The 14,735-nt window shown below is 49.6% G+C and overlaps 1 protein-coding gene across 1 annotated transcript in view; it reads right to left on the reverse strand.

Annotated features, from left to right (window-relative positions):
* Window positions 1-14,735, reverse strand: part of CHD5 (chromodomain helicase DNA binding protein 5) — a 104,242-nt gene that overhangs the window by 34,879 nt on the left and 54,628 nt on the right. The window contains exons 20-25 of the mRNA XM_084821682.1: window positions 12,932-13,063; window positions 11,149-11,266; window positions 8,371-8,495; window positions 4,256-4,487; window positions 2,428-2,553; window positions 1,953-2,125 (exon numbers count right to left, since the gene is read on the reverse strand). Of these exons, the coding sequence (XP_084677808.1) occupies window positions 1,953-2,125; window positions 2,428-2,553; window positions 4,256-4,487; window positions 8,371-8,495; window positions 11,149-11,266; window positions 12,932-13,063 (906 nt within the window). The remainder of the gene's footprint in view (window positions 1-1,952; window positions 2,126-2,427; window positions 2,554-4,255; window positions 4,488-8,370; window positions 8,496-11,148; window positions 11,267-12,931; window positions 13,064-14,735) is intronic.

Consider the following 14,735-nt stretch of genomic DNA (forward strand, 5'->3'; position numbering starts at 1 on the left):
CATGCTATGAGCAGAGTGCAAAATGGAAAAAAAGGCACCCACAGGATAGACCATTTGAGATGGGCTGAGCAAATGAGCTAAGACACCACAAGGGCAGCATGTCAACAACTGATGATGGTGGCAAATCATACTCACCTCTGGGCAACCAGAACGGGAACCTTAGCTAGATGTAAATGGAGGTGTGGAGTTGGACTGGGTGAGAAATTCACTCCCTGAAGTTGTTGTTTTACAGATTTAGGGTGCAATCCTATGCATGTTTGGACAGAAAACCAAGTCCTACAGCTTTTTCTGTCTAAATCTGCATGGGATTGCGCCCTTACTCAATTTGCACCTCCTAAGCCTTTCAGCAAGCCAAGACAGAGCTGCATGCCAACCGTTCCGATAAAAATCGTTCAGGAAAAATGCACACAAAATGCACATACTAGGGAAATGTGCCCACAAAATGCACATACTAGGGAAATGTGCCCACAAAATGCACATATTTGAGAAAAGTGGGCAAAAGAAGGCATTTCTTCAATGGAAAAGACTTGGGGGAAATGCATATGTTTAAAAATACAAGCAAAAGATGCATGCATTTGGGGAAATGCACAGAAAGTATGAATTTCATTATGGATTTTTGAAGAAATGGCAGACTTGTTAGGAAACAGGAAGGAAAAAGCTTGACTTTAAAAAATGCCCATCTCAGCAAGACCAAGACTGAGAGATCTCTCCATCCCTCATGCAGGGTTGTAGTTTTTGTGGACCTCTTTGCAATGCTATCTAGGGAAAAGGTTTTTTAAAAACTAGTTGCAGTTTGATCTGGGAAGACCCCTCTGTGGCATGCAATTCTGGATTAATGTCCAACCCAGTTACCTAAGATCCTTCAACTGAAGGCAGCAAAAATCAAGCTGGGGATGCTCAGAATGCCGGGCAGACCACAAATCTGCTTCCCAAATAGTTCCAGTTAGCTCAGTCTTATCTACCCTGCACGGTTAGGGACGGACTTTGGGGCAGAAGTCTGGAGCCTTGCAGCTTGGGGGAGGGGGATGTAAGTGACCCCCAGCACTCAACAGATGATCAGGGGCAGTGGGGGCATCAAACAGCAGCATGTCAGCTACAGCCGCCCCACTGCAGAAAATCCTGAACATGCTCTGGAGGAGACCTGCGAGGGAAGCCAGAAGGTTTGCTAAGAAGTTTATTAGCACTTCCCCAACGAGAAAACCAGTAATGGTGGCGAAGGTTACGGGTAGGACAGATGGTCCCTTACAACATGCAGCCGGGGGGAAGGGGGACTGTTGGGTGGTCTGCTAAGCAAGGCTGGTCTCAGCACCTGACGCTGGCCCTGCCTTCTCCCATGGCCAGCAGCTGCATCTGGGTGTCTTAATTACCCACAGCGCCCCTGACGCAAGGCCACTATGGGGTATTGTGGGTAATTAAAAAGTGGGGAAGCTGCCTCCTGCCAGCACATAAGCACACCAGGGGAGGGCCACCCACCAGAACACACTTTGCTGTGGCGGGTGGGGGACATGCACTCCAACCGGAAGCCGGGCCTGATGATAAGGGGACGCTCTCGGGTCAAGTGGAGCCTCTCGTGCCTATGTAATGGCTTGGCCAGCCAAGAACTCTTCCCAGAATCCTCTGCTACACAGAGTTTCTATGGCAAATGGGAAAGGGCTTGCTTGGTACGCACATAGGAAAGGTTCCCTGAAACTAGAAAATTAAGAAACAAACAAACACCAGGCCAATGAATACATTCTGATGGTGGCTGGAAGTTACCACCGTTTCTGTTCGATAGCTTAATCGGGGCGTTTTATTTTGATCCTGTTGGTTTCCGAAACCGTTTTCTACAACTGTAGATTTGAGTATGCCGCATGCCGCCTCAAGACACAGAGGGGCATTTTGAAAAACAAACACCCTGAAATAAATCAGCTAATTCAGAAGACCAAAGGAAATCCATGATGCTGGCACATTACCACACCATCCTCTTCTCTCACAACATACTGGGCCACTTTAAAAGAGCTGAGATACTCGTTCATGTTCTGCAGCTCCGTGTCGTCGGTGGCATCCTGGTTGCGGTCCAAGAGCTTCGAGATGGCCGCGTCGTCGTAATGGATCACGCTGCTGTCCTCGACGTCTTTGTTGTCGCCTGGGAGGGAAAGAAAGCCGGACGAGCGGGGAGAGAAACCAGTTCCTTCAGATGCATCTACGAAATAGGTCTGGTGTCACGGCATTGGGAGGGGCCAAAATTCAAGTGGGGGCAAGTTTTTGTGCAGCCAGATGGGGCCACGTGAGACTTCCAGAGCGATCTGCTCCCGCTGCTGTGTTCTACAAGAGGCTGCCCTCCCCTTTGCCTTGCCCTGATAAAAGGCGGCAAGAGGGCCGAACGGACACCGGACCAAGAAGGGGTGGAGGGCTGGACGCCATGCGCGCCTTTTGTCCTTCACATACCTGGGGGAGGGCCGCCATGTTTTTTCTTCATGCCGGGAGTCACCGTCCCGCCTTTGGAGGCTGGGGCCTCTGTGAAAGGTGTCATGGCTTCAGGCATGCCAATTCGCTGGGCCTGTGAGACCATGCCTGGGCAGACGGAGAGCAGTGAGTGAGCAGGGGAGCACAGCGTGTGGTGTAGGATTGGGCCAAGCCAAAGAAACAGACCCCCCTGCATGGACCAGCTAAAGCAAAGAGCTCAAATGCTTGCCGTGCGTCTAGAACAGGGGTGCAGAGCCTCTTTCAGCCAAATCCCATTTTGGAGAAGACCTCGGGGGCCGCATTCCAGTGGTGGGCGGGGCTGAAGGCAAAAGGGGCGGGGCAGAAATGCCAGCATATTGCAGCTGAAAGCTCTCAGTGCCAGCGACTCAGCCCTGGAGCTTTAAAGGGGGGGGGGGCTCTGCACAAAAGCCGGGAAAACACCAAACGATCAGCGGCTGGGGGGAAGGGGGCGTGGCCGGCTGGGGAATGCCGGAGGGCCAGATTCAGCCCATGGGCCTGAGGTTCTGCACCCCCGGTCTAGAACCCAAGTCCTTCAGAGACAGAAAAGCCATATGCTATCCCAGAACAGGTCCCAGGTTCAATGCCCAAGATCTCCAGGAGGTCAGGGAAGGACTCGGAAACCCTAGAGAGCCGCTGCTGGTCAGCACAGTCAACACTGAGCTCAGCAGACCAACGGTCAGCCTCCATCGCTCCCTGTGGCTCCTGAGAAACCTCAACCAGCCTACAAGGCCAAACCGGTGTTTGACCTTCACTCAAGTCCTTTCTCCTTGAGAAAAGTCCGGCCCCGAATGGTTCCCAGTTCAGCCTTCTAATTGGCTCCTTTTTTTATTTTTTTATTGCATTTATATCCTGCCTTTTCCCCTCTTGCAAGGAACCCAAGGCACCTTACACAGTCCATTTGAGCCTCACAACAACCCTGTGAGGTAGGTTAGGCTGAGAGTCAGTAACTGGCCCAGGGAGCTCCATGGTCGAGTGGGGACTAGAACCTGGGTCTCCCGAGTCCTGGTCCAACGCGATGGCTCTCATATGAGATCTTTATAAGCACTTCCAGATCGGGCCAAGCCTTTCTCTGGGCACTGGGTTGGCAGCCACCAATAATAAGCCTAGGCCTCCTCCGCTGCAACCCACCATTTCCCCTTTCCGGCAGGGGCTCTGTGTCTGGAACCAAGAACCTCCTGGCCAGTGACAGTGCCTTCGCTTAGTACAGCCTTTCCCAGCCTTGTATAAATATGTGCAACACTCTCATTGGTCGGCAGTATAAGGCCTCTGGATTGGCCAGTCCTGGCATAAATACCGCCCTTGCCTGGTTCGTAGAGCTCTCCTTCCTGCTGTGCTTCAGGATCCAGCTACCTCACCTCTTGCCACTGGCTTTCGGCCAGGATTAACACACTGCTAGCCCAGTCCCCACACCGGCCCTGCCCTGACCTGTTCTTCATGCTGCCTTTGAGCAGCTTCCCCAGATTGCTTATTTATGATCTATACAGCACTTAGACGGTTTCTAGGCGCTGTACAAGGACTGAGAAACCAACAGTCCCCGCTTGCAGGCTTGCCGCCTAATAGACGTGGTGGCTAGAGAAAAAACACATTGGGAGGGAAGAGGAAAACAAGCACTTTCTGGCACCGTGGTCTTACCTGGCCCAGAGTTCAACCCCAACAGCCACGCTCCCCATCTGTGGAACCTGCCTGGGCCAGAGTCGGCTTGGTATGGTCCCAACTGATGCCACCCTGCTGCCAGCCCCAGTTCCGTCCTCCCTGCCGTGGGCACCAGATCACAGCTCTCCCGCCTCACCCTCGACGTCGTCCTTGAACAGCTCCTCCGTCCCAAACTTCAGGATGTCGTCCAGCTCTTGCTTCGTCATGGAGCCGGACTTGGAGCCCAGGCCGGGGCGCACCACCAGGTGCGTCAGCATCATCTTCCTCTTGGCCACCTGGGTGATGCGCTCCTCGACAGAGGCCCTCGTCACAAAGCGGTAGATCATCACCTTCTTATTCTGTCCAATCCGGTGGGCCCTGCTGAAAGCCTGAGATGATTCAGCAAGCAACGAGACAATTCAGAATGGCAGAAGAGAACGCCTCTTTCCCCTCCCCAGATCCAGAGGACAACACCTTAACTACTATTGCAGGGATCGGGAAACTCAGAGCAGGGGCCAAATCCAGCCCTGGGGATTTCCCAGATGGCCACGCCCTCTTCCCCTGGCTTCACCTCCTTTCCCCTGAAGTGAAATACCTGATGGCACACCTCTCCCAACATGACCCTACCCATACACTACGCTCAACATCTAAGGTCCTCCTCCGGGTGCCTACTCCAAGGGAAGCTCGGAAGACAGCAACAAGGGAGAGGGCCTTCTCGGTGGTGGCCCCCAAATTATGGAACAATCTCCCTGATGAGGCCTGCCTGGAGCCAACATTGTTATCTTTCCAGCAACAGGTTAAGACCTTTCTCTTCTCCCAGGCATTTGGCAGCATATGATACGTTTTAATCATGGATTGTCTTACGGTTATGGTTGTTGGCTTGAGATTGCTTGTTTGAAGTTGTTTTAGATATATGTTCTCTTGTGTATATTGTCTGTTCATAAGTTTCTTATGTAAATGGCTTTTAATTTCTGCATACTGTATTTTTTATGTTTTCAATCTTGGTAAACCACCTAGAGAGCTTTGGCTATTGGGCGGTATAGAAATGTAATGAAGAAGGAGAAGGAGAAGGAGAAGGGCCAATTATTTGGTCGTTTCCAGGTTTTTGTGCATATTTTTCCCCACTCTAAAAGGTTGAAATGCCTCTCCTAAGGGCTGAGTTAGAGGCAGTATAGCTTTACGCTAAAATAGGTTGGTAACTTTTGTGTTTTTGCCCCTTTTGCCTTTGGTCCTGCCCACCACCGGAATGCGGCTTCTGAGAGCTTCTCCAAAACTGAATTTGGCCCGTGGGCTGAAAGAGGTTTCCTACCCCTGTGCTGCTGGAAGACGAGAGATTTGAAAGCACAGATCTCAAACGTGCTCTAGCTGCAGCTAGAACCTCACCTTGGTGCTGGTCACCTTTCAGATGGGAAAAGCATTTTCCAAAACCTCTCTCCTTGTCACACTGACTGCCTGTCACAGAATAACCAGAGGATTCTGAGATGGGTCCTAGAGTACATGCTCAATTCAGGCACAGTACCCTGGATTAGAACATTCTGACCACTTCCTTCAAGCCATGTATTTGACCCTGACTGATCCTTCAGATCTTCACTGGAGGCCTTGGATGACAGGGAGAACATGGGGTCTTCTCAGTGGCTTCTAGGATGCCTAGGGAGGGGCAAATCTCTCAGTCTCGATTTCACTCAGGTTCTCTTGTTTTCACTTTTAGGTTCATCCCATATTGTTTCTGCATTGGATTTTGGTTTTTTGTTATTTTTTGGAAAACAAAATATTTTTGTGCACATTTTTTGGTAGGCATTTTTAAACGTGCACACACTTTGCGAACATGCACATTTTTAAAGCAATTTTGCAGTGAATAACGCTGTCTTGTGGTTCATATTTTTAAAATATATGCATTTTTGTACACTTTTTTTTTTAAGTACACCTTTTTGTGTGCATTGTTGTTTGCACTTCATAGAATCATAGAACCATAGAATAGTAGGGTTGGAAGGGGCCTACAAGGCCATTGAGTCCAACCCCCTGCTCAATGCAGGAATCCAAGTCACAGTATCCCCGACAGATGGCTGTCCAGCCTCATCTTGAACGCCACCAGTGTGGGAGAGCCCACCGCCTCCCTAGGTCATGGGTTCCACTGTCGTATTGCTCTAACAGTCAGGAAGTTTTTCCTGATGTTCAGCCGGAATCTGGCTTCCTGTAACTTGAGCCCATTATTCTGTGTCCTGCACTCTAGGATGATCGAGAAGAGATCCTGGCCTTCCTCTCTTCGGAAATGTATGAATTTGGATGGAAAACTGGGGTCAAGTTTGTGGGAGAAACGGCCTCCACAGTGTAGGGATGTCAGAGAAATCCGCAACAGAACCAAATGAATTAAATTTTCATGAATCCAACCTGCAGATTCCGTGGCAGGCGGGCTTTTACCCTGTCAGGCAGATTCCATGGAGTTGCAGACCAGTTTTCTAACTTTCCAATATTTTTGGTGTACAAAAATGCGCGCCATTTTTTAAAACCCTACCAAAAATGTGCATTTCCCCCATAGGAAAGTGTGAAAATGGCATTTGGGGGAATTTGCGCATTTTTGCACATGACAATTTGCAAAAATGTGAATTTGCCCAAATTTGGAAACAAAAAAGTCTGATTCAGTCGATGGGCGTATGACGGAATGAAAGGCCCCTGACAATCCACAAAACACAGACGGAACAGATTTTACACCATCTGTACATTCCTACCCCAGGGTCCCATGGTTAGTACCTACAACAATATTATTCTCCCAAACTTTGAATCAGGCAGTGCTACTGATATTGGTACTTGTGAAGTTTCTGCTTTTACCATTTATACTCTTCTCTTTATCGCTGTTTATTACTTTGTATTAATGATTATATTTTTACTTTTGCATGAGCTGCCTTGTATTTTCTTGCTTTCTTTTTAGTCGAACTGCACGATTAAAAACAGAAGTCCTTTAAATTAAATCAGTGGCAGGGGAGGACGCTTGTAGTGAGCTATCTGCCTTGCAGAGGTGTTAGTCTCCCATGACCTGTCTACTCACAGAAAAACCCAAACAATTCCAAGGATCATTCAGAGCAGGTTGACTGAAACACTGTTCCAATCCACTAACAGTGCAATCCTAGGCATGTCTACTCAGAAGTAAGGTTGTACAGATTTTGTTAAATTCATTCCATCTGTGTTTTACAAATTGCCAGGCATCCTTCATTCTGTTGTCCGCTCACTGATGGAATCAGATTTTTGTTCCACTTGTGCTTATTCGCACAAGTATGCACATATGACGTATGGACTCTGATGGGTGCCCCAGTGCATGCTGGGAGTTGTAGGACTTCTTTCTGTCTAAACTTGCATAGTATTGTGTCCTTAACTCAGGTATGCGCAGGCCGGCTAATAACATGGGCTAATGACTTTTGTCAGTTTATTTACAAGCAGAATAAACTCTTCATTGATTAATACAAACACAAGTACAACATTATACATTATAAAAAGCCAACTTGATGTTTAAACCGCCAATAAAACGAGCAACATTTTTTTAAAAACCCCTGCAGAAACAACATTAAATAGGAGCAGGGGAAAGAGAAATCCACAGCTGGCTTTTGTGAAATGCTTTAAAAAAAAAAAAAAGAAAGAAAACGAGACACTTTCCATGCAAAATCCTTGATTGTGGAAAGGGGTAGAGGAAGAGTTATACAAGAAGAAAAGGGAAAGTGGATTCAAGAACAATCATGCATTTCCAGGAAACGGCAGCAGCTCTTTTTTGAGGTGGGGGGCATTGAGGGGCCCCAGCAAGATTGCTGGAGGAAGAGGTGAGCAATGGAAATGGGATACATGCAATATTGCAAGATAGTGGATTATCACTGGAGATGTAGTTTACTCTAGGGCAGGGGGACTGAACCTCTTTCAACCCAAGGGCCAAATTCCACTGCGGAGAAGCTCTCGGGGGCCACATTCCAGTGGTGGATGGGGCCGAAAACAAAAGGGGCAGAGCTGAAGGCCAAAAAGGCAGGACCAAAATGCCAAAAGATGCTGGCATATTTTAGCTTAAAGCTCTTAATGCTTTAATTGAGCCTTTGGAGAGGCGTTTCAAACTTTTGGAATAGGGGGCAAATGGCACAAAAGCCGGGAACCCGCCCAACAATTGGTGGTTGGGGGAAAGGGGTGTGGTCAGGAGAAGGGGGGCCAGGAGAAGGGGGCCACCTAGGGATGGTTCGGAGGTTCCGTTCCCCTTGTACCTAGGGGAAGAAAGCAGACGGGAAAAGTGACAGAATTAACCTGGATGTCATTGTGGGGATTCCAATCAGAATCGTAAATTATGACTGTGTCAGCCGTTGCCAGGTTTATGCCCAAACCGCCGGCTCGGGTGGAGAGCAGGAAGCAGAACTGCTGTGCTCCAGGAGCTGAGAAGGACAAAATTGACAGAGGAGGGTGCAGGGCGAGAGGGGGAGAGACAGGAAGGAGGGCAGGGTTAGTAACGGCAACGTGGAGACGGCAGCATCCAAGAAGTGCTCCCAACTACAGAGAAGAGCCAAGACTAGTTAGGAGCGGACAAAGAGGGGATGAGTTAAGGCCAGATGCAGGCATGGGGGAAACAGACAACCCAAGCACCCTTTTCTGAAATGCTTGGAACCCGGCAGGAACGCATCCAGCTACGCAGGTGGGCTCATTTTATTGCAGGCTAAGTCAATACGAGAGGCCTTTTTCCTCTCCGCAGTCATGGAACTGTAGTGGGGGACTATGCATCCCCCTCATCCCCTCATCCTCATCTTGCAAACCTCCTGCGTTTTCCCACCGCTTCCTCTGTCCTTTTTTCTGCGCAACGTTCATGGAGCAGGAATGGACGGGACGGCTGCACGATGTATTTTGATTGACAGCGCTAGGAGCCCAAGGGGCACCATTGTCAAACTGTGGGCTGCTTGTGTGTCACGAGTAGTTCAATTAAATAAGGAAAAGCTCTGATGATCCTGAAGGATCCTACCTGCAGAAGAGGCTGCCTGCAGTGTCTCTGAATAAACCCCCTTTCCACCAGCTTTCTGCTGGGGCTGGAAAAGACATCCCACGTCTGTCCTCCAGAAGAAATTGGAGCATATACTCATTCACATTAGAGAGACATAGAATTGCTCACTCTCAGAGGAGGCTGCCTGGCACGCCTCTGCATGACCCACTGCTCTTATCTAGGATGGCTTCCCTCCACTCCCAGATGAGGGGCTCATGAAGAAAAGTCAGGGCAACGGGCTTACATACTCTAGAAGTTCATCTTTGGGGAGTGTCTCCCATTTTAATTTGGAGTGAACGTTTGGGAAACTCCACTTCTGGTATTTCGCACATCTGATCCCCACAGCTACAGATGGGAAGCAAGACATTAAACTGTGCATACTACGGCTAATGAACACCAATCAAACAGACATCCTGCAGGGCTGGAACTGGGCCCCACAGCAGGGCTGAGCCTGGAGGGTGTCATGCAGTGATCTGGTCTGTGCCCCCCCAGCCAGCTCCAACTACAAGGAGGAACTGCAAATGGACCAGCTGCGCCACTGAGGGTTGCCAGGAAAGGTCACCTGAGAGTCCCCGGCTCCCTTTCAAAACCTTAATCAACTGGAAGCCTGAACGAAAACTGTATTAGTTCAAACACAATTAAAATAAAACAGCTAAGGGCACAATCCTATGCACGTTTATAGACAGAAAAAAGTCCTGCAACTCCCAGCGTTCCCCAGCTAGCATGGCTAGCTGGGGAATGCTGGGAATTACCAGACTTTTTGCTGTCTAAACATACATAGGATTGCACCCTAAGTCAGGGGTGGACAACTTGGGGCAATCTGGGGGCCACATTTGATTCCCCACCCCCACCCGATCCACGCTCCTGCCGCCACTGCCACGCCAACAGATTCAGTGGTGGCAGCAAAAACGTGGGTGGTACACTGAACATTTCAGTGGCAAACCACTACAGAGGGGTAAAAGGGGCACATTTAGGGGTTTCTCAAGCTAAATTGATCCTGTTTACCCTTCCATAGCTGCAACGGGTGGGGGGGAGATGTGTCTTGCATGTTACCCACCCCTGCCTGAACTAAGTAAATTTCTAATAAATAACGGTGATCAGGAAGAAAGGCCAACTTTAACATTTTCATTTCGTAACAGTAGCACACCCGGACCAAAAAAGCCTCAGGTATCAAGTAAGTGTGTTCTTAATTCACCCAGCAAAGAGTCTCCTGGCACCTTAAAGATTAACACATCTATTGTGGCACAAATTTTAATTGGCTAGAGCTGCTTTCCCAACCAGGTGCCCCCTAGACGGGTTGGACTGCAACTCCCATCCGCCTCCAAGGGCCATGCTCTCCATGAATGATGGGAGTTGTAGTCCAGCCCATCTGGTGGGTGCTGAGTTGGGGAATCCTGCTCTTGAGTCATCGGATGCAAGTGGACTCGAGTCTATAAATGTCTTCTCCTTTTTGCTACAGCAGACTAACATAGCTACTCCTGTGGAAAATCTTAACTCTAGCCTGCTTAGGGTGCAATCCAATGCATGTTTAGGCAGAAAAAGTCCTACAACTCCCAGCTGGGGAATGGTGGGAGTTGTAAGTCTTTTTCTTGCGCGAACATGCATAGGAGTGTAGGAATTTTTTCTGTCTAAACATGCATAGGATTGTAGGACTTTTTCTGTCTAAACATGCATAGGATTGTAGGACATTTTCTGTCTAAACATGCATAGGATTGTAGGACTTTTTCTGTCTAAACATGCATAGGATTGTAGGACTTTTTCTGTCTAAACATGCATAGGATTGTAGGACTTTTTCTGTCTACACAGGAATGTGCCCTTAATCAACAGCCACTAACCAGTTAGCTAACTACTTCTTCAATAAAGCTTACAGTCCTCCTAGAGATGTGTCAGTTGCACACCCAGAGAAGGACCTCAAATCATGGAAACTTTCAGTGTTCCCAAACTCTGGCTTCCCCCCTCCCACACACACCTTTCCCCAGTGCTGCAGCTCTGTAGAACCGGAATCCACAGACTCGAGCACAATTCGGATCCTTAATGGAGAAGCTAAAGCAAAGTACCGTTAAACCTGTCGATGGCTTCCTGCCTCAATCCTCCGGTGATCCCACCGTCAATGCGCTCATACTTATACCCCTCATATTCCAAGAAATCCTCCAGCAAGTCAAGCATTTTTGTCATCTAGCAAAAACAAAAAATAAAAGGAGACAGTGAACACGTGCATAAATAATTTAAAGGCTACTTTCTGGCTAAAGTACCCTCCCACAGAAGAGGGTGTGTACTGCAACTCTGCATGAGTCGCTGCTCTCTTCCAATCTACCTCCACATCTCCCCGCATCCAAAGAAATGTGATCAGTCATTCATTCCTGCTGCAGAGAGTTAGGAAATTGTCCTGCCTCCAGAGGAGACTGCCTGTTGCAACTCTGCATGCGGCATTGCCCTGACCTCCAGATCAGGTGGCATGCTCAGAACAGTGACTCATGCAGGAACTCATGGACAGGTTCTCCTGAGCATGGGTACCTCTTATACAGGGCTGCAATTCCATTTAATTCAATAAGGCGTACTTCTGAGCTGAGATGTATAGGGTTACCACCAGCCCTGCTGAGAGACCATCCCCCAAAAGGCTCCTTCTCCCTCACCTGCCACCATCAGCAGCCATTCCAGCAGGCTGCAACAGAGGGAGATGAGAGGGGAAGCAGGGCCATTCCGCCAGCACTGCTGGAAGACTATTTCATTTTTTCCTCTTCCCTCCCCATGGCTTTTTCCTTGTGTGCCGTGCCTTTTTACATTGCAAGCAGGCAGGGACTGTCATATTTAACTGATTGTTTGTAAGCTGCTTTGGCTGAGGAGCAAGATAAAAAAAAATACTCTGAATAAATAAATATTTTGGGTGCGAGAGTGACGTTTACCTCCAGTCTTAATTCAGAAGGAAAAAAAAGTGTGGCTCAGCTATCAGACATTTGGGATACACTTTTCTTATGCCTTATTGAAATCTTCCACGGAGAAAGAACTGACCACTTTTCAGAGCAGCTTGCTGTGGCATTTTAAAATGCTTCAGGGCGCAATCCTGTCTAGGTAGGCGGCCGCCTCCGAACTTTGAGGCGAGCACCAATCCAAAGCAAGGCAGGAGACGCATGGGGGGATCATTCCCTCGGCGCCTCTCCTGCCCTGATTTTTCTGCTAGATAGCCGATTTTGGCTGTCTAGCCCAGGGGAGGCCTAGCAGGAGAGGAGGCTGCTGTACGACACATAGGATGTGTCGTACACACAGATCCTCTCTCCCCGCCCCAAAACGCCCCCAGCCCCGCCCCTTTTCAGCCACTCCGGCTCCTCTTCCAAGCGTAGAGGACGGGCTTCTCTGCACTGCCTCTGAGGCAGTGCAGACGTGGGGGGAGGGCGGTTCTCCGGGAACCGACCTTGGAGCGTGGGCTCCGAGGTCGGTTCCCAGAAAACAGCATATTCCATGGCTGTCTAGCCGCTGTCTAGCGGCCATAGGATTGCTCCCTCCGAGGAATCTGTACTACAGCCCTGTAAGGTAGACCAGTGTTATTACCTCCATAATGCCGATAGTGTGTGGGGAAGGGAAGACTGAGACAACAGGGGCTTGCCTTAGACCGCTGAGTGAGATCATGGCAAAACAAGATTTGCTGTGCTGTCAACTGGATCTTACAGTTCCAGGCTCCTCCTCAGCCCTTAAGCTCCTCCTTAGCACTGGGGCAATGTCAGTCTTTGACCCATGCTGAATTGCCCCGTCACGCTCCTCCGGTCATCGCTATCCTCCAGCTCATCCTCGTGGGGGTTTGCCGTCCGCCCCGTTTCACACCCCTCGGTCCAGATGCCCTCGCACCTGAGAGAAGATGAGGACCCGATGGCCGCCGTCCCACAGCTTCTTCAGCATCTTCTGCAGCAGCAGCAGCTTCCCCGACGACTTCACGAGCGAGCTGCCGTCGTAGGAGCCGTTCGGCAATACCGGGGCTTCCTGAGGGCAGCGCAAAGGGAGGTGAGCAAGGCCACACGTCCGCCTTCGAGGACAGCGCTTCTCTGCTGAGAACGCACCACGCGTGGGGGACCCTCACGGAGCCACGAACACCGAGGCCTCTGAGTGCCACAGAGACCGGCCCATGAGAACAGCACCCCCTATCCAGTGCCCTACGGGTATGTTGGACTAGAGCTCCCATTATGCCCAGCCAGCATGACTGCTGGCTGGTGATTATGGGATTTGTAGTGCAATGCATTCAGATAGTGCCGAGTTAGGGAAGGCTGCATGATGGGGAAATAGCTTTCTTAGGACCAACCAAAATGTCTCAAAATAGTGAACAAAGTTGTCAAGTCCTCCAGAACTCTGCATGAGGGTGGATGTTAAGAAGACTTTGGAAGGGGGACGAGGAGGAGAAGTAATACTGCACTCTTTTTATTCATATCTTTGAGATGTATATTCCACTTCCCCCCTCCAAAATGATGGTGCCCAGAGTGGCTCAGGGAAAAGCAAAGAACAACATAAAAACGGCAATATGCAACAACTTCTTAAAAAAAATTTATAAAAATGCAGAAAGGAGCAGCGTAACACCAAAAGATGAATGAACAAAAAGAGGGCCAGAATGAAGGAACTGAGCACCAGAAAGAGCCAAAGATGGCTGGAAAAGATGTTTTCTAGTAATGACGGAGCACTGTCCAAGGAGGGGAAGGCAGCCTGGTGCCCTCCAGAAGTTTTAGTCTACAACTCCCATAAGCCCCAGCCAGCATGACTTAATGGTCAGGAATTATGGTAGTTGTAACCCAAAACATCTGGAAGGCACCAGGCTGCCCACCCTTCCAGGGGCAGGATGTTCCATGCACTGGATGCCACTACAGAAAAGGCCCTGTTGTGTGTTGCCGTCAGGCACAAGGTCCTCGTTAGATGATTCAGAGAGCGGGCACAGCCCCGGCATCAACACCAGCAGATCCCAGGGCCTGCCAGAGCTGATACAGCATCCCATTTTCTTTTTTTCCTTTCCTTTTTCTTTTTAAAACTTCTTTTTTAACGAGAGTGGCAGGGTCACCAGTGCTCCTAAGCAAGACGCTGAGGCTGCAGCCACGCACACGCCTTGTCTCTGCTCGCCTTTCATTTCATGCTGCTTGTGGCCTTTGAAGCCATAAACGAGGGGTGCTGGATCGCAGGCTGAGGACCAAACCCAGCCTGCTTGGGGTCCCAATCTGGCCCTCTGGGGTTCCTCGGATGTCCACGCTGACCCCTTCACTGGCTCCACCCCCCAACCATCAATTGTTTAGTGGTTTCCTGGATTTTGCAACCCCCCCCTTCTAAAAGATTGAAATGCCTCTCCTAAAGCAGTAAGAGTTTTGAGCTGAAATTATGTCGGCATTTTTGGCTCCACCTCTTTAGCCTTTGGCCCACCCACCACTGGAATGCAGCCCCCAAGAGCTTCTCCAAAACTGAATTCGGCCCCTGGGCTGCAAAAGGTTCAACACTCCTGCCCAAAATGGCCAAGGACCAAGGATATCGAAAGGACCGCCTTATCTAACGGATGACGCTTGCGCATTCCCGCCATCGAAAACCTGCCTCATGCAGCTGAATGCATTTAAAGAGCCCTGTCTTGGCTCTCGAGCCGGGCACACAGGGGTGGGACCTAGGTGCACTCCCACATCCCCTACAC

This window comes from Heloderma suspectum, chromosome 15 (assembly GCF_057233095.1).
Source record: "Heloderma suspectum isolate Gila_16-S chromosome 15, 16-S_ref, whole genome shotgun sequence".
NCBI classification, from domain to species: Eukaryota; Metazoa; Chordata; class Lepidosauria; order Squamata; family Helodermatidae; genus Heloderma; species Heloderma suspectum.